The sequence below is a fragment of the Argopecten irradians genome, chromosome 8 (genome assembly GCF_041381155.1).
Source record: "Argopecten irradians isolate NY chromosome 8, Ai_NY, whole genome shotgun sequence".
Classification (NCBI taxonomy): Eukaryota; Metazoa; Mollusca; class Bivalvia; order Pectinida; family Pectinidae; genus Argopecten; species Argopecten irradians.
In genome coordinates, this window is record NC_091141.1 from 25,140,613 (window position 1) to 25,165,415 (window position 24,803).

Sequence of the window (24,803 nt, forward strand, 5' to 3'; positions counted from 1 at the left end):
ACTTTAGCCGGTGTTAGGAAGATGCTAGATGGTAGGATGAAACAAAACATCGAAAGAAAAATCATCATCTCAGGATTGACAGATTGAGTTGGAAATTATACTTGACACCAATTTTAGTGGGACTTGTTGCAGTGTTATTTATAACCGTTTCCTCGCCGAGATTGATTTTAGTGTTAGAACACAGACTTGAAGTGAACATAAATAACACGTTTATTAATCACTTAAAAGCAACTGATATCTAAAATATAAAAACAGAGAATACCAACCTTTCATGAAGAACTATGATCCTTGCGTTCATGTCCATACTGCTTTCTAAACAAGTACATTACAATACCTTACACTTTCCAAACATTATGTTAAGTATTTCCCTTTTTTCAATAATGCTAAACACTATATCGTTTCATTAGATTGAATGAAAATCATATTTTAAACAGGATAATGCTGCAGTGCTACAAAAAAATCTGAAAAATGAGAGAAAAAAAATTTGGAATGATTATTTCACATTTTGGTGTCAGCTGCCAGGATTTGAAAAGAATGGTGATTGGTTGTTTTTCAAAAGTGGCAATGCTTGAATTCTACTGGTTGTTGGGTAACCCAGTCTAGCCAATCAGAATCATGCACATCCATGTGCTCACACATTATTGGATAGTTACCATATTCGCATTCATGCAATGCACTATAAGTGAACAATTATAGATTTCTAGAGTTCCTGTTTAGCTTCAGATTGCCTACTATAGGAATTCGTAACTTGCTTATTCTCCTAAGATAAACAATAACGTGTTATCAAAAATGTTTTCTTAATTAATGCATTTTATGTCCAAAGTTTTCAAATCTTCAAAACTTATTGCTTGGAAAATAGGAAAAATCAGTTAAAAAACGTAATAAAATTTACTGTCATAGTGTAGAAGTCTGCTTTGAAAACCTTCTTTTGAATAAAAAAAATACCTAAAACTGAAAAGAAATCGAACAAAACATTTTCTTTGAATTGAGTGATCATTTTAAAACGATTATTTGATATTAAATGACATGCAACCACACAACTACATGTATCTGAACTGAGACTGGCCCAGTAGGATTTCTCTTCTACAGAGGTTTTTAGGAAAGGTGAAGCATGTGCAAGCACAAAATAAATTATTTCAAAAAATATTCTAAAATCTAAATCTATATTCTCCTAATTTCTACTTTCGTGATGCTACAAAAATATGACAAATATATTCTAATTTGAAAAAAAAAAAAAAAAAAAAAACATTGCCACTTTTGAGATAGACAGAGAGAGAGAGAGAGCTATCAGGGTTGTTCCTTTTGAGTGAATCTTCTTTCACGGATGTACATAAAGCACTCTCTTTAGGAGGGTGGGTCTGGTTGGAATGCTGTTTTTACACAAGAAGTTTCAGCATGCAAACAAGATACAAACATGGAGTGATGGTTTTCATTATAGTCACGTCAGAGATATGATATTGTGGACACAAAATCTATACACAAAAGTCATGATGGATGTTAGGCTGACATAGTGACAGGGTGTCAGAAGGAGCTCAAAGGATTCCTTGGTATTTGCCATGATAGACAAAGGCAGATAAACATCAGATTCATTTGCTTGGAGTTTTTTTTCTGAACATTATTTTTTTTTCAATTTTAGACAATATCGTAAATGTGTACATTTTTCAGAATTAATGAAGTTTGTATCTTCATATAATATGCTTAAACACATATATGTAAAATAGTCATTCCAAAAACTAAAAAAGAAACAGGCAAATATATGTCAATATTTGTAAAAATTAGAAAGAAAGAAATAAAGGACTGTAGTAAAATCATAAGTTTGGAGCCCAAATTTCCATAGACAAACAGGACAAAAGTTGTGTAACATCTCTTACACATCTGTTCTCTGTTATGGTGCTATGAAACCTGTTGGACAGTGAGATGAGAGTTACAATGACGATGAAGATGATTGACTACAGCCATAATACCAGACATACGTGTACGAACATGACTCTAATGCTACAAGATGGCAATTCATTTCTACGACGTTGCCATGACAGCCCATACAAACCGTCTCAATGAGCTTTTGACGCTCTTCCTCCTCGCGATCTCGCTCCGCCTGTTCAAGTTTCTCCTTTTTAATCCTTTCTGCATCAAGCTTTTCTTGCTCGATTCTTGCTTCTTCATCAATCATTGCTTGAGCCTTAGACACAGAAATTACTGATGTATATGGGCTTTTACTAAAACCTTTGTATACCTTGGAGAGTTGCATCGCATGACCTTTAACTTGATGACATATTCCTTTTACTCTGACATAACTTTTAACCTCACATATTCAATCACTTCATCTGGACATATTCCAGAAACTAACATGAAATCTTAGGCTCTCCTCCTCAGCCATTTTAGAATTGAGGCGTAATAATTAAGTAACAAAATATTTCCAGGGGAATAGTGGATAATTTGTTCATTTTCTCCCTTTCTACCTTTTAATTGGGAAAAAAACACAGAAAATTCCGAGAACAAAAAGTCTTCTGAATAAATTTCCAAAGGCATAACTGTTCCTTAGAGGTACCTGTATTGATAATCGAAAAAGTAACATGTGTCGTTTTCAATAAAAAGTTATCAAATTGATTCAATTACTCTCTACTCTTTTTTATCCTGTTGTAAATGTTTGTACATATGTACTTGTTTTGTCTCACTGACAAGAGCGCAAGCTTTGCTTTGTTTTAGAACGCACGTGCACGCTGCTGCGAACGTTAAGCTTCCAAACGTCATTGTGACATCATTTTGCTCAACTATACACAACACAAACAATATAGACAAGGCACAGAGTATATTTTAGCACATGTGAAAGTCTCATTATCATACAAGTCTCTAAAGAATGTTTATGCACTTGAAAGTTGAAGAATTTGAAAGCCTGAGGAAAGAGAACCAAAGATGATATATGATGTATGATACGACATTAAAACAGACAAGACTAACCTCTTCTCTCTCCTGTTCTTCGCGTTCAAGTCTCAATCGTTCTTCCTCTTCCTGTCACAGAAAAAGAATGAGATATAGATAAAGACACTGCTTAATATATATATATATATATCTTCATGATATGATATACAATATGATATACAATGCTATTAATAACAGAGTCATATTGTTCTAGTCTGTTTCACATAACATAAAAATATATTTTAAGATAATTCGAAGACTTCAAAAATGTTTAAATTATACCATATGACATGAAATGAAAAACTGTATTGTCTGCATCTTCAGTTCTTTTTTAAATCATAAGTCAATAATAAGAAATTTTGTGAAGAAACCACCAACATTGAACTATTTATAAACTTTAAATAAAACTCCATATTATGAAAGCAAAATAAGAAAAGGTTATATCAATCAATCAACAGAATAATACATCATCTGCATGCAATTTCAATATTACTATTGTGATATGCTGTTAGGCTAAATAAAATCATAACAGTTGTTTCCCGCTCCCATACCATACCTATTTACTGCCAACCCTGGAACACTTTATTATGTGTTGAACTTTAAACCCTTATAATAAGTTCCAATATCCTAGAAGACAAGTAATATATCATTGTCCATGCGTTTGGACGCCATAAAGAAATAAAATATAACCTTTTCCCTAACTACCTACCCTATTGTTTTGTGGCTGAAACAGGAAACGGACCAATAATATTATTTGACCTTATGATTATAAAACAAGAGACCAATAATTTTATTTGACTTTATGATTATAAAACAAGAGACCAATAATTTTATTTGACTTTATGATTATACAACAAGAGACCAATAATTTTATTTGACTTTATGATTATAAAACAAAGAAATCTTAATAACTGACTTAGTAATTTCATCTTAAAATTAATTCTTAGCAACACTTTTCAAAATTGTTTCATGCTCAAGTAGCAAAGCAATGATATTTTAAATTTAATGTGTACCTGAAAATTCAGACATATTTTGATAATTTCAGTATGATAAGATTATATTTTGAGTTTCAAGCTGTATAATCTTAAACCAGCAACCATTGCCTTACACAAAAGCTATTTAAGTCAGATAAGGTTACAATTTACTGATGTGTTAAAGAGAAGTAGCATTAGAGATAAAAAAATACTTGCTGCGTTTCCTTTTTAGAAATCCTGTTTCCTCAGAAAATAACCAAAGAATCCCTTGATAACATTAAGACCAGCCTTATTGAGGGGTATATACAGATACTTTGACACCACACCAATGTATCTCTTTAAATGTCCTACAGTAACTTACCAATCGGCCTGTATAACTTCTGTCCAAATTTAAACTATTTGACCTTCGAACAGTTGGTAGTCTATTTTCCTGAAACGTGCAAAGCATGCAAACCAAATAACTTTTAAAATTTCATGCGCAACAAATGTTAAATTCTCTTCAAAAAGGTTAAAATTCTTTAAACATGTCAAAAACATCAAGCAATTTGTTCAAACAACATCAGCTGAATAACAGGATTTACCACAAAACATGCAATGTATCATTTCCCCAAATCTGAAATAAACAAGCAGTATTAAAGAATGTTGGCAAAAAAATGATCTTTTTGAGTATAATGAGTACCATTTTCAAATTTCTATATGTGGTGTGTGTTTTTAAGTTGTCCATAAGATTTTTTTTCATAATTTGACAATCTATTCAAATCAGTATCATATGAAAATTGCCTAAAAATAACCTCCCGAAAATCATTTTCCTAATATGTACTGTATTTCTCGATTTTTTATCACAAAACATTTTTTGTAATCTATATATGTTACATGATGTTATAAATAGATCTTACTTTGTTCTGCTCTGGAGATAAAGAAGACCAAGGTCGTGGTGACCTTGTAAAGCTATTATTTGGAGAACTGGCTTGATCATGCTGCCATCTATCTGTTAGTTTAGAAACAGAGTTCCTGGCCCGCCATCTTGTAACTACGCTATCAGTCGTATCAGAGGAAGTGTCTGAAGACAATGACCACTTCCGTCTCAGTGAAGATCCTTCTCTGGGTGATAAAGGAGAAGTTACCTCCCCTTTGTCCCCTTTATCAACAATTTTAGCAGTTAAAAGAGCGATTTTCTCACTTTTCCTTCGCACTTGTTCACTGGCATTATTATCCAAATTTAATGAAATTGATGAAGTGGAACGATAAGTTCTCTTAGTCAAGTCAGTTTGCTGATGGTTCCAGCGGTTTAGCACTGTGGGACTTTCCCTCCACGATTCTGTTTTTTCCTGTAGGGATTGCATTGATATATTTCCAGTTTGAGTTTAAAAACTCCTAGAATAATCTGTTAACGCTATTTGAAATATATGTAATACATCTACAGTCAATCTAAAGAAGGATTAGGAGAATGTGAACGGTATATATTATTTTCTATTCAATTCAATTAAAGGTCCACTACCTTTCTGATTTTTTTTAAATTTTAAATTTCAAAAAAATAATAATAAAAGAAAATATATATCAATAGCCTATATAAGGTTATAAAGATTTCCTGCATAATATATATCAAAAGTAAAGATTCTTTTCACTGTTTTGCTATCTGAAGCAGTGAAAGTCAACTAACAGACAGTATAATTAGGACAATGGCAGGAAACATAAGACAACTTGTGTTATGAAAATTTATGTTTGATTTATTTAATTAAATTGTTCAGAAAGTGATGATGAGTATAGCATTAACGGTAATAACTTTTGTGACAATACAAAATTATTAATCTCATTTTATATTCCTATTTGAAAAATAAAAATGTTTAGGAAACATAGAAGGCCTTTACAATATATGATTAATCATTACATTTTACAAACATTAATGACTTTTAATTCAATAAACTTTACAAACATCAATGACTTTTAATTCAATAAACTCTTATTTCATTAATTATGATTGTGTTGTTCAATGTATCTTACATTGATGTGTTGTTCACTAGAACTGAACTTTCCCAGTCTCGGCGAGTTACCATTCATCATATTATTCTCTCCTTGAAACTGTTGAAACGAAATATAGAATAACAGTAATTAGTATAGAACTACCTTTGAAGCAAACAAACATTTTAGCGTGTTTACTATAGCTAGAAGCCTTCACCAATATTGTAGAGGACAGATTCAAAATGTTGCGTATAACATGTACAATGCATCAGCTAAATGTTGACAATGCTAAAATGCCTTTATGAAAACCAGAATTGATGTACATGGCTTGAAAAGATTTTGCTTTTAATTCCATTTTCATCATTTAATTTGAAATTTTCTTGTAGGAGATATTTTTCTCTTGGAACAAAAAGGTATAAAACATATGCAACCCAAAAAATATCCCATCCCTATATAAGCACCCTCCTACTTTTTTCAGCTCAATTCAGCTCCACATATTTCTATTCAAATCATTATTGAAGGACTGAAAACATGAATACTGTTTAGTGCTGTTTAAATTTCTTTACTTTTTTAAAATTAGTTTGTGGTTTTCTTTGTGCAACCTTTGAAAGGTCAAAAATTTCTGGCCTTTTTTGACAGTATTTGGTAAAAATTATTGACATGGAGGAATGTTAGAGAGTTTTCAGTGTATTTTAGGTTTTCAATAGAAAAATATTTGATTCCCAATGAGTTTAATTTTTTTTCCGATGATCGATTATGACATTTTCAATCGATCATCGGATCGGTTGAGGGTCATCTAGCCAGTTAATCGATTATTGCCGATCATCAATACAACACTAATGGTAAGTTTGATTTCAATGAAGTTCCTGATGTGATAGGATGATGGACAGAAAACTGAAGAAAGGAATATTATTTATTGTAGCTTAATGTAGTCTTACTTTTTTCTGTATGTTCTTCAATCTGTCTGCTCCTTGTGCTATAATTTTTATTTCTATCTCCCTGTGCTTCCTTGGTTCAATCTGGAAATGGTTATGACTATGAAAGACGGTTTTTGTTGCAAGGTTTTACTAACATCCATAGAACTTTCTAAGAATTTATGTTCATTTTCAAAGCATTTGAGTGATGCATGAAAGAATTCAAAATACATGTAGTTCATTTCTTCAATAAAATTTCCAAATCAAATCTGTATCTGCTTTTTTGTCAAATACGCCTGTAAGAATTCCTCCAAGATATGTATCATGATGTGTTGACTTGTTCAGAAATTTCCTTTACATAAGAAAAAAAGATTTACAGTATTGTCTTACCTTTGGGGTGTGATGGAGATGCATACTTGTTTCAAACTTAACTAATTGTTCCTGGACAAGATTCAAGGAATTATCCTCGATAGGTTCTATAGGCTGAAAACCCAAATGTGTTGAATAACACATGTTAATGAAAGTTGTATAGGGGAGCTTAATACATTTTGTATGTCCATATTCATTATTCTATGATCAGATTGGTATGTGTTCAAGTATATATTAATCTTTGTTTTCACAAATCTCATGACTATGTGAATTTAGTAGTTATTTCAGTTTTCCGGGTAAGTTGGAATTCAAATATTTAATGTAAACATTTTGCATGACAAACTCAAAAGAGACCTTTGTTTTATTCAACTCCAATCAATATTACTAGAATGCTCAAACTACTTGAAATACAAATTGACCTACAACGTTTGATTTAAGAAAACTTACAGCAGGGCTTTTGATTGAACTTTGACGTTTAACTGGCTGCGTGGGGACCCCATTTGACTTAGGACTTGAATCCTCTTTAGTTTCAAAGAAAGATTTGAGTTTTCCTGCTTTTCCCTCTTCTGATATTCGTCGTACTTCTATGCTTTTGCTGAAGGAATTTTTTGACCATCGGTCACTATTCCCCGCCTTTAACCCTTTGTCAACAGTATCACCATTTGTATCTGATGCGGGTCGGGTTTCTAGTTTTGTCCGTTCTTGTAGTGCTTTCTGATAACGTTGTGGTTCCTGTTCTTCTATTCTTTCTTTTTTCTGATATTATCAACATGCATCATAGGAAATCACACATGCATTCAATTGCTTAAATAATACTAGCCTTACATGCAAATAGTTTAATTAAACAAAATCTACAAAACCTGTAAATGTAAAATTTTAAAGTACATTATGTATCTTAAAAATCATGCCAATCAAAATTTACAGCTTGCAAAATATTTCAACTTAAATAGACTGATAAGTCATGCAACTTTGTGAACTACTGCTGAACTACCAAGAAACAAACATAGCTCAACCTAGAACATCTAAATATAGCAACAATCATGTCAATGAAACTTAGAAAGAATAGCTAGCATGTATCAATCATATTTCAAAAGAAGTTTTCATTCTCATATTTCAGGAAACATGCAAGTCTGGTAAAATGACATGCTGTCAAAGTTGATAAACTTTTATATGGTACAACGACCTTGACCCCAGTAAAGTTGACCTACCCTTTGTCTTCTCTCCTCCTCTTCACGTCTCTGTCTTTCTTCCTCTTGACGCTGGCGGCGTAGTTCTTCCTGTTGTCTTTCGTATTCCTCTTGAGCGGCTCTGGCAGCTGCTTCTTCCTCTTCCTGTTGTTGACGACGGCGATTTTCTGCCTCCTCGTCGTATGCGGGCTCTGCTGGGGCACTGTAACTGTCCTGTTGGGCAAATAAGGTATCAATCATTCACCCCTGAAAAATCATAATGAACTGTTCCATCCTTTGAATCAGATGAATTCAAATTTGTCGTTAGGGGGAATGAGTTAGGTCGGATCTTTTTTGGTTAGTTTAAAACCAAGTCTATATAAAATAATTTGAAACTTTTCTCTTTTCTTACCTCTCAACTAATGAATATTTTTGTACTTAAATATTACATATCAGTTATTGCTTAATATGTATAAATTTCAATAGAACCGATATAGTTTTCAATATCTTTGAAAATTTCTTTCTGAATTTCAGAAAAAAAAATGTCATAAATTGAAAGAAATAGCATCATTCTATTATCTCTGTGTATATGATCTGGAAGGAATAACAGCTTATATTTTATCGTTGTTTATAATTATAATCTTGCCAGCAGTGTATTAAAAATAATCTTTTCTAAAACACCAACAATTAGAGATCAATATCCAAAGATTGAATAGGTTAGTAGCAATATATACAGATACACTTGACTACAGTTACATATACAGTTGAATACAATTTCTCTAAGTCTACATAATACGGAGGTTCCCAGACAGTAAAGCAGTATGGTGATGAGTTAGAGAACATTCCAGTAATTGTGACGTCATATTTTTGACATAGCTGAATAACATCACAAACACTGGAAGGTGTCATTATAATGCCATTTTACTCAAAACTGCCCTAATGGACAAGAATCCTCTATAAAATCATTAACTAAAAGAAATGAAAGATTTCAAAGCAACTAAAAATATCCTTTTTATCACACGATTGCCATTCATCTCAATATAAAGTGAATTCATCCAGAAATATTTTTGAACATTGCATTAACATTAAATGATCAGTCATATATATTATGTAATGAAAATGGTCCTAACAAACTCAATATGGCAGAACAAAATTACTGCTTTTCACTGCCTAAAACAATCTTTGACTTCTTAATCTGTGAAAATGCATTTTTTGAGTTTACCTGATGTGTGATAAAGCCTATCTATTTAAATTGTTTTAATTTCCTATGAAATTTTAGGAAACTGATCATGAAGTTCAGGGTTCACAGAACTAAAAACTTATTTGACTCCTTGCCTATAACCTCCTCCAATTTAACAATTTAAGAAGTATTGTACCGTATATGTAAACAAATAATGAGCAGTAAACCAATACATATCAGCTCTACACAGCAGTTTCTGAAAGAAAGAAATAATATGTATGGTGCAATGATAAAGGTTTGTGCCTGTAAATTAAAAATCTATCTACAACAGAAAGCATGTATACAATATATTTACGTTTTATATGACAACAATTGATTAGTAGCATGGCTAATTTCTGTTTAGCAACTAAAGCTTAATATAACAAAGGTATATGTAGAAATGTTGTACTCATGAAATTAATAAGCATATATGTAATTTTGATAAAGATACAATTTCTACGCTATCACCATACTGAATATATTTGCATGTATATATGCTTATGAATTGTTTTCAATGATATATATACCTATATATTGTGTATCATAATTATCAAATGAAATTACTTTAGTTGAATCGGTCTGTTTTCAGAATATTATGACTACAAGATTGAAATGTTGGGCATATTTTCACAAACTTATATTCTATATCAACTCAAAATTAGCCTTATGCATTATAAAGTGTTTTAACATTAGCAGATTTCATTCAGGCAGCTTTTGTGCAAGATTTCCCTAATACAAATTCAAGTTCATAGATTGTATCCAATCTAATCCAATCTTAGAACACCAAGAATTGACAGAAGAGAGTATGAGGTAGGGGGTTGGCAGATGTAAGAAACATTGTAATAATGAGTAAAAGTGGATTTTTCACAACATAACCTCTGATGGAAGGGAGACAACTGATGGAAGGGAGATAATTCACCAATTTCACTAAGGAGAGGAAATAGTTGTCAATAAACAGTAAATGATGGAAACCTGATGATGCAAAGTTTTGTTAACCCTGTACCTCAAGGTCACCTATTCAAGGATAGGAGATAGTTTCACAGAGTGAAAGATGATACTATTTTAAGACAGGATTTGGAACGGAATGGAGTCACTGCATGGAAATATACTGTCTGAGATATGTATGATTGAAGAGGATGTTCTTGGATTTGAAAGAGGTTACCAGTAAGGAAAATATATCTGCTCCAGCATTCTCTTATTTTATCATATCTAAAAAATCTTATTTTATCAATTTTACACTTCCAAAACATTTTTTGAATTTCAATTCAAAGGCCCATTACCTTTCCGAAATGGCTATGAATTTTTTAAGTGGGAATGTAAAACAAGTTCAATAATTTTTAACTTACCGTTAATACTACACATATCATCACCTTCTGGACAATTTGATTAAAATAAATTAAATGTTAATTTTCATAACGCGGATCGCCTATGTTTCCCGCCTTCATCCTAAATACAGAGTGGTAGTTGACTATCACTTCACCAGACGGCAAAACAGCGAAATGACTCTCTACTCTTATCATATATTACGTAGGAAATTTTGCATATGTTTGGTGTTATAATCTCATCTTAGGTCATCGGTATATATTCTCTGATGTTATTAATGTTTTTAAGAAACTTTTATGTTTTGCTCCGGAAAGGTAGTGGGCCTTTAACCATAGACTACCTGATTGATTTTCTGAAAATATACTAAAATTTGAGATATGAGAAATTAGAGATAAGCTGGATGATTACAAGTTAGCTATATATGATACAGAGTTGCACATGGACAAGATGTTAGTACAATATATGGTGCAATAGTCCCCAAGGTTGCGGTGCAGTTTCCAAGGACAACACTGACGTTACCTCATCATCTCCACCTCTTCGCCTCCGTGAGCGATAGCTTGATGTACTGTCCTGAAAACAATTATTTATCCAAACATGTGAGGGTTATACACAGTTACTTCCCTTGTAAACACACACACCAGTTTACTTCTCCCCACATACCGAATCACTTGACCTACCAACACACATTAACGACTTGATATTTGTGTCCTTTTCCCCCAAAAACACATTGAATACTTCAAAACAGTTTTAGCTCTGTCCATACAGTAATATATCCTTTCATAATGTCTCTTTTTGCTTCCTCTGTTGCTACACAGTTACTTCCTCTCGAACTATACACAGTTACTTCCCCTGTCACAACGTTTCCTTTATAACCACATACTTACTTCCCCTGTCACAACACAGTTACTTCCCCTATCACAACATTTCCTTTATAACCACACAATTACTTCCCCTGTCACTACACAGTTACTTCCTCTGTCACTACACAGTTACTTCCCCTAGCTGTCATCACACAATATACTTCCCCTGTAACTACACAGTTACTTCCCCTGTCACTACACAATTACTTCCCCTGTCACTACACAATTACTTCCCCTGTAACTACACAATTACTTCCCCTGTCACTACACATTTACTTCCTCTGTCATCATACAATTACTTCCCTGTAACTTCACAATCACTTCCCCTGTCATCACACAATTACTTCCCCTGTCATCACACACTTACTTCCCCTGTAACTTCACAATCACTTCCCTTGTCATCACATAATTACTTCCCCTGTAAACTACACAGTTACTTTCCCTGTCATCACACAATCACTTCCCTTGTCATCACACACTTACTTCCCCTGTAACTTCACAATCACTTCCCCTGTCATCACAAAATTACTTCCCTTGTCATCACACAATTACTTCCCCTGTAACTACACAATTACTTCCCCTGTCATCACACAATCACTTCCCCTGTCATTACACAATTACTTCCCCTGTAACTACACAATTACTTCCCCTGTCATCACACAATTACTTTCCCTGTCATCACACAATCCCTTCCCCTGTCATCACACAATCACTTTCCCTATCATCACACAATCACTTCCCCTGTCATCACACAATCACTTCCCCTGTAACTACACAATTACTTCCCCCTGTAACTACACAATTACTTCCCCTGTCATCACACAATTACTTCCCCTGTAACTACACAATTACTTCCCCTGCCATCACACAATTACTTCCCCTGTCATCAAACTTACTTCCCCTGTAACTACAGAGTTACTTCCCCTGTCATCACACAATTACTTCCCCTGTAACTACACAATTACTTCCCATGTAACTACACAATTACTTCCCCTGTAACTACACAGTTACTTTCCCTGTCATCACACAATCCCTTCCCTGTCATCACACAATCACTTCCCCTGTCATCACAAAATTATTCTTCCCCTGTAACTACACAATTACTTTCCCTGTAGCTACACAATTACTTCCCCTGTAACTACACAGTTACTTCCCCTGTCATTACAAAGTTACTTCCTATAACTTCACACAATCACTTCCCCTGTTATCACACAATCACTTCCCCTGTTATCACACAATCACTTCCCCTGTCATCACACAATCACTTCCCCTGTCATCACACAATTACTTCCCCTGTAACTTCACAGTTACTTTCCCTGTCATCACAAAGTTACTTCTCCTATACCTTCACAATCACTTCCCCTGTCATCACACAATCACTTCCCCTGTCATCACACAATCACTTCCCCTGTCATCACACAATTACTTCCCCTGTAACTACACAGTTACTTCCCCTGTCATCACAAAGTTACTTCTCCTATAACTTCACAATCACTTCCCCTGTCATCACACAATCACTTCCCCTGTCATCACACAATCACTTCCTCTGTAATCACACAATCACTTCCCCTGTCATCACACAATTACTTCCCCTGTCATCACACAATTACTTCCCCTGTCATCACACAATCACTTCCTCTGTCATCACACAATCACTTCCCTGTCATCACATATTACTTCCCCTGTCTACACAATTACTTCCCCTGTAACTACACAGTTACTTCCCCTGTCATCACACAATTACTTCCCCTGTAACTACACAATTACTTCCCCTGTAATCACACAATTACTTCCCCTGTAACTATACAATTACTTCCCCTGTAACTACACAATTACTTCCCCTGTAACTACACAGTTACTTTCCCTGTCATCACACAATCCCTTCCCCTGTCATCACACAATCACTTCCCCTGTCATCACACAATTACTTCCCCTGTAACTACACAATATTACTTTCCCTGTAGCTACACAATTACTTCCCCTGTAACTACACAGTTACTTCCCCTGTCATTACAAAGTTACTTCTCCTATAACTTCACAATCACTTCCCCTGTTATCACACAATCACTTCCCCTGTCATCACACAATCACTTCCCCTGTCATCACACAATTACTTCCCCTGTAACTTCACAGTTACTTCCCCTGTAATCACACAATCACTTCCCCTGTCATCACACAATTACTTCCCGTCATCACACAATTACTTCCCCTGTCATCACACAATCACTTCCCCTGTCATCACACAATCACTTCCCCTGTCATCACACAATTACTTCCCCTGTAACTACACAGTTACTTCCCCTGTCATCACACAGTTACTTCCCCTGTAACTACACAGTTACTTCCCCTGTCATCACACACAATTACTTCCCTTGTAACTACACAGTTACTTCCCCTGTCATCACACAATTACTTCCCCTGTAACAACACAGTTACTTTCCCTGTAACTACACAATTACTTCCCCTGTAACTACACAGTTACTTCTTCCCTGTCATCACAAAGTTACTTCTCCTATACCTTCACACTATCACTTCCCCTGTCATCACACAATCACTTCCCCTGTCATTACACAATTGCTTCCCCTGTCATCACACAATTACTTCCCCTGTAACTACACAGTTACTTTCCCTGTCATCACAAAGTTACTTCTCCTATAACTTCACAATCACTTCCCCTGTCATCACACAATCACTTCCCCTGTCATCACACAATCACTTCCCCTGTAATCACACAATCACTTCCCCTGTCATCACACAATTACTTCCCCTGTCATCACACACTTACTTCCCCTGTAACTTCACAATCACTTCCCCTGTCATCACACAATTACTTCCCCTGTCATCACACAATTACTTCCCCTGTCATCACACAATTTATTTCCCCTGTCATCACACAATTACTTCCCCTGTCATCACACAATCACTTCCCCTGTCATCACACAATTTACTTCCCCTGTCATCACACATATTAACTTCCCCTGTCATCACACACTTACTTCCCCTGTAACTTCACAATCACTTCCCCTGTCATCACACAATTACTTCCCTGTCATCACACAATTACTTCCCCTGTCATCACACAATTATTTCCCCTGTCATCACACAATCACTTCCCCTGTCATCACACAATCACTTCCCCTGTCATCACACAATTACTTCCCCTGTCATCACACAATTACTTCCCTGTAACTACACAGTTACTTCCCCTGTCATCACACAATTACTTCCCCTGTAACTACACAGTTACTTCCCCGGTCATCACACAATTACTTCCCTTGTAACTACACAGTTACTTCCCCTGTCATCACACAATTACTTCCCCTGTAACAACACAGTTACTTTCACTGTAACTACACAATTACTTCCCCTGTAACTACACAGTTACTTCCCCTGCCAACACACAATTACTTCCCCTGTAACTATACAATTACTTCCCCTGTAACTACACAATTACTTTCCCCTGTAACTACACAGTTACTTTTCCCTGTCATCACACAATCCTTCCCCTGTCATCACACAATCACTTCCCCTGTCATCACACAATTACTTCCCCTGTAACTACACAATTACTTTCCCTGTAGCTACACAATTACTTCCCCTGTAACTACACAGTTACTGTCCCCTGTCATTACAAAGTTACTTCTCCTATAACTTCACAATCACTTCCCCTGTTATCACACAATCACTTCCCCTGTCATAACACACAATCACTTCCCCTGTCATCACACAATTACTTCCCCTGTAACTTCACACAGTTACTTCCCCTGTAATCACACAATCACTTCCCCTGTCATCACACAATTACTTCCCGTCATCACACAATTACTTCCCCTGTCATCACACAATCACTTCCCCTGTCATCACACAATCACTTCCCCTGTCATCACACAATCACTTCCCCTGTAATCACACAATCACTTCCCCTGTCATCACACAATTACTTCCCCTGTCATCACACAATTACTTTCCCTGTCATCACACAATTACTTCCCCTGTCATCACACAATCACTTCCCCTGTCATCACACAATTACTTCCCCTGTCATCACACAATTACTTCCCCTGTCATCACACACTTACTTTCCCCTGTAACTTCACAATCACTTCCCCTGTCATCACACAATTACTTCCCCTGTCATCACACAATTACTTCCCCTGTCATCACACACAATTATTTCCCCTGTCATCACACAATCACTTCCCCTGTCATCACACAATCACTTCCCTGTCATCACACAAACTTCCCCTGTCATCACACAATACTTCCCCTGTCACTACACATTACTTCCCCTGTCATCACACAATTACTTCCCCTGTAACTACACAGTTACTTCCCCTGTCATCACACAATTACTTCCCCTGTAACTACACAGTTACTTCCCCTGTCATCACACAATTACTTCCCTTGTAACTACACAGTTACTTCCCCTGTCATCACACAATTACTTCCCCTGTAACAACACAGTTACTTTCACTGTAACTACACAATTACTTCCCCTGTAACTACACAGTTACTTCCCCTGTCATCACAAAGTTACTTCCTACTACAATAACTTCACAATCACTTCCCCTGTCATCACACAATCACTTCCCCTGTCATCACACAATTACTTCCCCTGTAACTACTTTATAACCACACAATTACTTCCCCTGTCACTACACAGTTACTTCCTCTGTCACTACACAGTTACTTCCCCTAGCTGTCATCACACAATATACTTCCCCTGTAACTACACAGTTACTTCCCCTGTCACTACACAATTACTTCCCCTGTCACTACACAATTACTTCCCCTGTAACTACACAATTACTTCCCCTGTCACTACACATTTACTTCCTCTGTCACTACACAGTTACATCCCCTAGCTGTCATCACACAATTACTTCCCCTGTAACTACACAATTACTTCCCCTGTAACTACACAGTTACTTCCCTGTAACTACACAGTTACTTCCCCTGTCATCACACAATTACTGTCCTTGTCATCACAAAGTGACTTCTCTTGTAGTGGCTGAGATTATATAAAACATCTAATAATCAGCGCATTATCTTTTTTGAACATACACACACAACGTTAGGACAAACACAATGTTACAAGAACAAAAACAAAACCAGATATGTTGTTAATTGAAAACAAATTATTAAATGTGAATGAAATGAATCAGCTATGGAGTTCTGATCAAAGAAATCTGTCAACCAAAAGTATGAGATATTAACCAGCTGTTAAAATTTTACTGAAAATGAATATTCAAAATCAGACTGTAAATTGGTGTCTTACCTCTTCTTCCTCCTCTACTTGTCGCCGGCGGCTACGACGAGATGTGGTCTCCTCTGGTGCTTCGTCCCCACCTCTGCAAATTCATTAAATTTGTCATAAATATATTTATTTCATTACAAAAAAAGATTCATTAATGGATTCTTAAAAAATCTCATGAACTGCTTATATTAGTGATATTCTAGATGAAGATGAAAATGAAAAATGGTCAATGAACACTGATATTAAGTGGTTCTAGAATGAAGTTATTTGTTTGTTGATATACTAATCACTATGATAAACTATCTTCACTAAATTCTTAAAACAACATCAAACATTAAATGTCTCTACAATCTTCTAAATGTCAAGGTTTCAAACTTTTAAAAAGAAATACTATTTTCCATTCCAATCTTTCTTAAAAACAACAAGAGGGAATCTGTAGTAACAAACTGTTTGTCACACTCATGCAAAATAGGTTCAGTGGTATCAGGAGTTACTTCCCTTGTACCAGTCGTAATAACAAACACACATGTACAAAGACCTTTGAAACACCTTGTAAAAGTATTTGCAAACAATTTTTAATCTAATATATCATCAAAAAGCAAATATGATCATATTATTAAAATTTTCTACGATGATTTGTGTTTAAGTGATCTAATGTTTGTACAGAACCCAGTAACTACTACAATAAATGTCCATTATGGAAAATTTACCATCCAGGTTTTTTATGTGGGATATCTCTGTAGACAAATTTTCACATGGTTTAACTCAAAATATGAATATCTGAATAGCATCTTTCAATTGCACTTTTTTTTTCTTTCACATACCCTAATGGTTAGTTTTGTTTACAGATTTAAGTTATAGGGACAGTCAAACATAATACATGTATGTTACTTCTTAGAGCACCAATTTATCAGTACTCAATATATTACTTGCCGGTGCTTGCTTGCCCGAATTTAAGTCAGTAATGTTCTATATTTAGCCAACTGATAATAATCCAAAAACTATTTTGAGATAACTGTGGTTTTATACTGCACAGTAAGTTGTAACCATCACCCAGCATTGAGGGGGTTGGGAGGGGGTGGGAGAGGGGAGGGAAGACAGGGGTGGTGAATGGGGGGAGGGTATATGGTGGCAGTTGTTGGGGGCGGATCTTGTGTCTCTCCTCTAGTTACCATATGTAGTCCTAGGTTACCTAAGTAAAGAGAAAACATCTGGATTTAGTTCTCTAACCCACTACAGGGGGCTGGTCACCTCAGCATGTGTGTGTACACAATAGTGTTCCAGCTAATTATAGATGATAGACATTCATTATCTGAGTTTCTTTTGATTTTGACACCTGACTTAGACATTATGACAGAATTTGTCACCAGACAACCATCTGATCAAATAAATGGTCATGTCTGGTACCAGGGCTATACCTTCGTGCCTGGTACCAGGGCTATACATTCATGTCTGGTACCAGGGCTGTACCTTCATGTCTGGTACCAGGGCTGTACCTTCATGTCTGGTACCAGGGCTATACCTTCATGTCTGGTACCAGGGCTGTACCTTCATGTCTGGTACCAGGGCTGTACCTTTATGTCTGGTACCAGGGCTATACCTTCATGTCTGGTACCAGGGCTGTACCTTCATGTCTGGTACCAGGGCTGTACCTTCATGTCTGGTACCAGGGCTATACCTTCATGTCTGGTACCAGGGCTATACCATCATGTCTGGTACCAAGGCTGTACCTTTATGTCTGGTACCAGGGCTATACCTTCATGTCTGGTACCAGGGCTATACCTTCATGTCTGGTACCAGGGCTGTACCTTCATGTCTGGTACCAGGGCTGTACCTTCATGTCTGGTACCAGGGCTGTACCTTCATGTCTGGTACCAGGGCTATACCTTCATGTCTGGTACCAGGGCTATACCTTCATGTCTGGTACCAGGGCTGTACCTTCATGTCTGGTACCAGGGCTATACCTTCATGTCTGGTACCAGGGCTGTACCTTCATGTCTGGTACCAGGGCTGTACCTTCATGTCTGGTACCAGGGCTGTACCTTCATGTCTGGTACCAAGGCTATAATGTCTTGTACCATGGCTGTACCTTCATGTCTGGTACCAGGACTATACCTTCATGTCTGGTACCAGGGCTATACATTCATGTCTGGTACCAGGTCTATACCTTCATGTCTGGTACCAGGGCTATGCCTTTATGTCTGGTACCAGGGCTATGCCTTTATGTATGGTACCAGGGCTATACCTTTATGTCTGGTACCAGGGCTATACCTCCATGTCTGGTAGCAGGACTGTACCTTCATGTGTGGTACCAGGGCTATACCTTACCTTCATGTCTGGTACCAAGGCTATACCTCCATGTGTGGTACCAGGGCTATACCTTCATGTCTGGTACCAAGGCTATACCTTTATGTCTGGTACCAGGGCTGTACCTTCATGTCTGGTACCAAGGCTATACCTCCATGTGTGGTACCAGGGCTATACCTTCATGTCTGGTACCAAGGCTATACCTCCATGTGTGGTACCAGGGCTATACCTTCATGTCTGGTACCAAGGCTATACCTTCATGTCTGGTACCAGGGCTGTACCTTCATGTCTGGTACCAGGACTGTACCTTCATGTCTGGTACCAGGGCTATACCTTCATGTCTGGTACCAGGGCTATACCTTTATGTCTGGTACCAGGGCTGTACCTTTATGTCTGGTACCAGGACTGTACCTTCATGTCTGGTACCAGGGCTATACCTTTATGTATGGTACCAGGGCTATACCTTTATGTATGGTACCAGGGCTATACCTTTATGTCTGGTAACAAGGCTATACCTTTATGTCTGGTACCAGGGCTATACCTTCATGTCTGGTACCAGGGCTGTACCTTCATGTCTGGTACCAGGGCTATACCTTCATGTCTGGTACCAGGGCTGTACCTTCATGTCTGGTACCAGGGCTATACCTTCATGTCTGGTACCAGGGCTATACCTTCATGTCTGGTACCAGGGCTATACCTTCATGTCTGGTACCAGGGCTATACCTTCATGTCTGGTACCAGGGCTGTACCTTCATGTCTGGTACCAGGGCTGTACCTTTATGTCTGGTACCAGGGCTGTACCTTCATGTCTGGTACCAGGGCTATACCTTTATGTCTGGTACCAGGGCTGTACCTTTATGTATGGTACCAGGGCTATACCTTTATGTCTGGTACCAGGGCTGTACCTTTATGTCTGGTACCAGGGCTGTACCTTCATGTCTGGTACCAGGGCTGTACCTTCATGTCTGGTACCAGGGCTATACCTTCATGTCTGGTACCATGGCTATACCTCCATGTCTGGTACCAGGGCTATACCTTCATGTCTGGTACCAGGGCTATACATTCATGTGTGGTACCAGGGCTATACCTTTATGTCTGGTATCAAGCTAGGCGATAGATATCTAGACACTGATATACACTATATGTTGTAGTGTCTAAATCTGGTGTTAGGGTCATTAGAATCATGAACAATGGCATATGTCTATCACTCGACGTTCAAGAAAATGTTTAGGTTTGTGTTCAATTTCATTACAATATCTTATCCAATGTGAAACTTTTAATAATTTAACAGTGGTAATGTATAGGATAGACTTGAGTAATATGGGCTTTTTAGAGATCCCCAAACGATGTTGGTGAAGTACAATTTACCACTGATTAGTCCCACCATCTGGTGATTATGACGTCACGAAATTCACGTCAAATGATGACGTTATAATCATCGGATGGTGGGACAAATTGATGGTAAATTGTACTTTACCAACATCATTTTGGGATCTCGAAAACCCCCGTATTGTAATGATTATCAGGGGATTTGTAAAGGCTAATATGTTTTTAAACTAAATTGAATAAAAAAAAATTGTAAAGAAAATTTCTTGTGTCTTACTCAACTAGTGTTCGAGCAAATTTAAAAATTTAGACAAAAAAGGCACTTTGTACACATGTGTATGATATAAGTATTAGAAATCCTTTATGTCGCTCTTGCCTCAGCCTTTGTTCTCGGCGCTCCCGTCTTCGGCGTTCGAATTCGTCCTCCCCATTTATTGTGCTAACCCCTGCAGCTCTGGATTAGTGAGGAAGGAAAAAGGTCACACTGTTAAAAACAAGCTAGCACAAACCTCAAACAAAATCAAAACAGGATAGAAAACAAGTTCAAAAGGCTCAATCAAGCAAGTGATGAACTAACACTTATAGAAACACTTTCATATTAAGGGGAGACAATTTTTGTTTCAAAATCATCAAGTTAAATTATACCAAACCAATGGATCACAGATTTCTGTATGCGGTAAATTTCTGCCCTTACAGATATGCATCAATTGTGAAGTGATGTGTTTAAGAGTGAAAATTACCTTGTTTTGTCCAAATAATTAATACCCAGATAAATACAGAATATTGAACGAGAAAAGATTGGTTTCAATTTTTTGTATTTAGGCTACACTATAATATTTTAATAATATTTTGTATTAAGGCTACATTGTAATATCTCAATAGCTATCACTTGCTTGATGAGCATATAAAATACACTGATTATCTCCCTTTGATAACTCAGCTGAAATTTTAAACTTGATTTATCAAACAAATCTAATGGTAGTCATCTTCGGTTGTGAAAAATGATTATTTCTTATTTTGAATCATCAAAACTTTACTTTACAACCAAAGATAACTCCATTTGTCATAAAAGAAGGAATAGTTCACTCTTGAATTCAATGCATGCGTTTTCATACTACATGTTTATATATATATTTCGACCAGGTCATGCTAATGTTATAATTCAAGTTAAATCTCTCTCTTTGTTTCTTCCATAGAAATATTTCAATCTTTTCAATAAGAATTGTTGCACTTTTTGTATCAATAAAATTTCTTCTTGCTTTAGGGAAAATAAATTCAATGTTGATCTAAATCTTTGAAGTTAAATAATACACTATCTGAGAATATGCATCCAAATCTGTTTGGCTCGCACATATGTGTTGCTCTTGATATATCCATTTTTTCAGTGAATATCTGCACATATCAGCACTTGGCCGAGGGCCAGATTTCCATAACCTGATGTAGCACTGATAATTTTTTCCTCCTGTATTTGTGTGTGGGAGCTCTTGTGCCAGTGGAGGTTATTTTGGTAGTAACATTCCACGGATGTCCCTGGTATCAGACCAGTATGTTATACAGAGCCACAAGCTCACAACATACATAATACTGCCATTTTCCTCTTGGCACACAGCACTATTTAACACAGAAAACATTATCCAGATCACAGTAGGGACATTGGTACTTGGATCTGTATCAAAGCACTAGTACTCTCCATGGCAGAACACTCACATTCAGACATAGATATCCAGATTTCTGAAATGATTAATACATATCCTCCTCTCAATAAGAAATATCCAGGTTCTTCATGATACAGAAAAATATCCAGATTTCCACAGAGTTGGAGCCACGTCCAATATCACCTCTCCATCAGCAATATCCAAATTTCCACATTTTTAAGTATCCATACCATACTTATACAAAATAACTTTTTTTTTAATCTACATCGATTATCATCTCCTGTTATCTCGAACTACAAATACCCATAATTCAACAGTGTTGGATCAAATATCCTCATCAAGAGTAAGGTTGATAAGTTCCTTCTGGGATTCCGTCCATAATTCTTTTTTGTTTGTTTGTCATAATCCATTTGGAACTTGTTATTCCATCACATCCACCAATTAAAAGCTGTTTTTGGTAATTTATTTCTCCCATAAGTGTCATAATTACACACAATTAAAGCAAGAAGAATTTTTATAACCCTGGAAATATGGCTTTTTAAAGTGACTAAATAAAAAATTTACCATTTGAGACGTGCCAACCATCTTTTATTTTTTAGTCTCTTGAAGACCCTGTCAAGCTGACGTTACTTCAAAATAAAGTTATCTCCCTTTACATAATAATGTCTTCTGATAGCTATAGCTAGTGAATTAAATGAAGTTTCTATACAGTGCATGAATCCGTTGATGAAGACATATTACATGCCTTTCCTTTACAAGCAAATATTACTATACAAAATTTACATTTCGTGAATTATAAGATTTTTTTCTGGTATTGTATGCTTCTTATACTAAGCTTTCCAAATTTCGTGTATACCTGTATATATATCTCTTCAAAACTATAACGTACTGCATAAGATTTATTGCTAAAACAATGCAAGAATACATAGTTTTATTTGGATTCGTTATTTCATCATTATGCAGATAATGATTTTATAGATTAAAACCTACATGAGTTTGAGACGTTCCTCACGATCGCGTCGACGCTGAGCAAGTCTTTCCTCGAGATCAGCAGACAAAACACTGGTTTTCATATCACTATTCATGCACAGGAACATGCAAACAAACAAAAGATGCAAAAACAGAAATGTATTAGAAAAACACATGCATCATTTATTTATCAAGACTATTAATTACATTGTTATTAAATTCCTTGACCAATACTTGGTGTGTTGTCAAAGTCAGTGCTGAAACGTCACCTTTGTAGAGCAGCTTATACCAGCCATTGAAATATCTCTATCAATACAAGTCTAATATGAATAAGGTTTATTTCCTTCTTTTGATCTGAACTTAAGAATCAAAATTATATGAAATCTACGAGAGCACTTGATGTATGGTCATTGTGAGATAATATCCATTACAATACTTTGTCATTTACATCCAAGGTAGCTAAATTCAAATTTGAATACAAACAGCTAAGTACCAACAGAAGCTGAATGACATTATTCAAAATGGACATCCTTTGGTAATTTTTTCACCAGGAGTCTCAACATATTAAAAACAACAGAACAGAGGTAGATATACTAAAAGTATGTGTGGTACATTTCAAAATTAACTATTCCAAAAATTATCATATATATAATAGGTTATGGACCCTGCATGATGGACTACAAATGAAAAGTGATAAAAGATATCGTGATAATAGTGAAAAAAATAAGTGTTAGAACATAAGTAACAATCAAACATTTATACACCAAAGCTTGTGATCATGTATACACATATGAATCTCTACAAAACTACACTGTACAGCATTCTACCCAACAAGCACATATATCAAGGAATTTAAAAGATATGAAAATTGAGGAGAGCTTCATGGCACTAAATTTTTACCTTTTACAAATTTCAATTAATTTGCAAAAAATCAAATAAAATATGAAATAAAGTAAATCTGCATGAAGCAAAAATTGATAGTTGAAAGTAAGTGAACTACGGTAGCTACATGTATGTCTAAAAAAGGAGGTGATGCTTATATAAAGGGTCATGGAGGCTTATTGGGTTGAATACAGTACTGTACCCGGGTATATAACTAACCCGAAGTTCATTAGAAATGACACACTTGCTTAACTATTATTTACAGCAAGAAGTTGTGATCAACTGGTTGACTTTCTTTCCTTCAAGATGGTGGGAAATAGATTGATATATGTAGACACAGAAATAAACATCTTAATAACTCTGAAAGAAAATACAGTAATTTGTTTGTGAACAAAAGTAATCCCTGCTTGAAAGGCATACAAGTGAAATCATACTTGTATTAACCAAGAATTTTGTAGGTTCTTTGTGATATTTTGGTCTTGTCTGTTATATAACCTAATTCCATTGTACTGCACATGGTCTGTGTTTGATGAAATTATACTCAAAACATTACATCTTCATTGGTTTAACTCATTCACCCCTGAAGACACATTTGGGTTCTTCATATCAAAGAATAGACCAGTCCATCATGAAATTTCAGGGGTGGATGGGTTAAAAGAACAGACATTGAGATCAATGCTATAGTGACCATATAAATGTCAAAG

General features: G+C 35.9%; 1 protein-coding gene across 1 annotated transcript in view; it reads right to left on the reverse strand.

The window, feature by feature from the left end:
* The window catches only part of LOC138329803 (trichohyalin-like), a 29,886-nt gene extending 6,550 nt beyond the window's left edge, over positions 1–23,336 (reverse strand). The window contains exons 1-13 of the mRNA XM_069277097.1: positions 23,239–23,336; positions 20,970–21,047; positions 16,982–17,054; positions 11,363–11,413; positions 8,344–8,535; positions 7,586–7,891; positions 7,157–7,249; positions 6,791–6,871; positions 5,895–5,972; positions 4,790–5,221; positions 4,255–4,323; positions 2,959–3,009; positions 2,048–2,179 (exon numbers count right to left, since the gene is read on the reverse strand). Of these exons, the coding sequence (XP_069133198.1) occupies positions 2,048–2,179; positions 2,959–3,009; positions 4,255–4,323; positions 4,790–5,221; positions 5,895–5,972; positions 6,791–6,871; positions 7,157–7,249; positions 7,586–7,891; positions 8,344–8,535; positions 11,363–11,413; positions 16,982–17,054; positions 20,970–21,047; positions 23,239–23,333 (1,731 nt within the window). The 5' untranslated portion in view covers positions 23,334–23,336. The remainder of the gene's footprint in view (positions 1–2,047; positions 2,180–2,958; positions 3,010–4,254; positions 4,324–4,789; positions 5,222–5,894; positions 5,973–6,790; positions 6,872–7,156; positions 7,250–7,585; positions 7,892–8,343; positions 8,536–11,362; positions 11,414–16,981; positions 17,055–20,969; positions 21,048–23,238) is intronic.
* Positions 23,337–24,803: the final 1,467 nt, after the last annotated feature.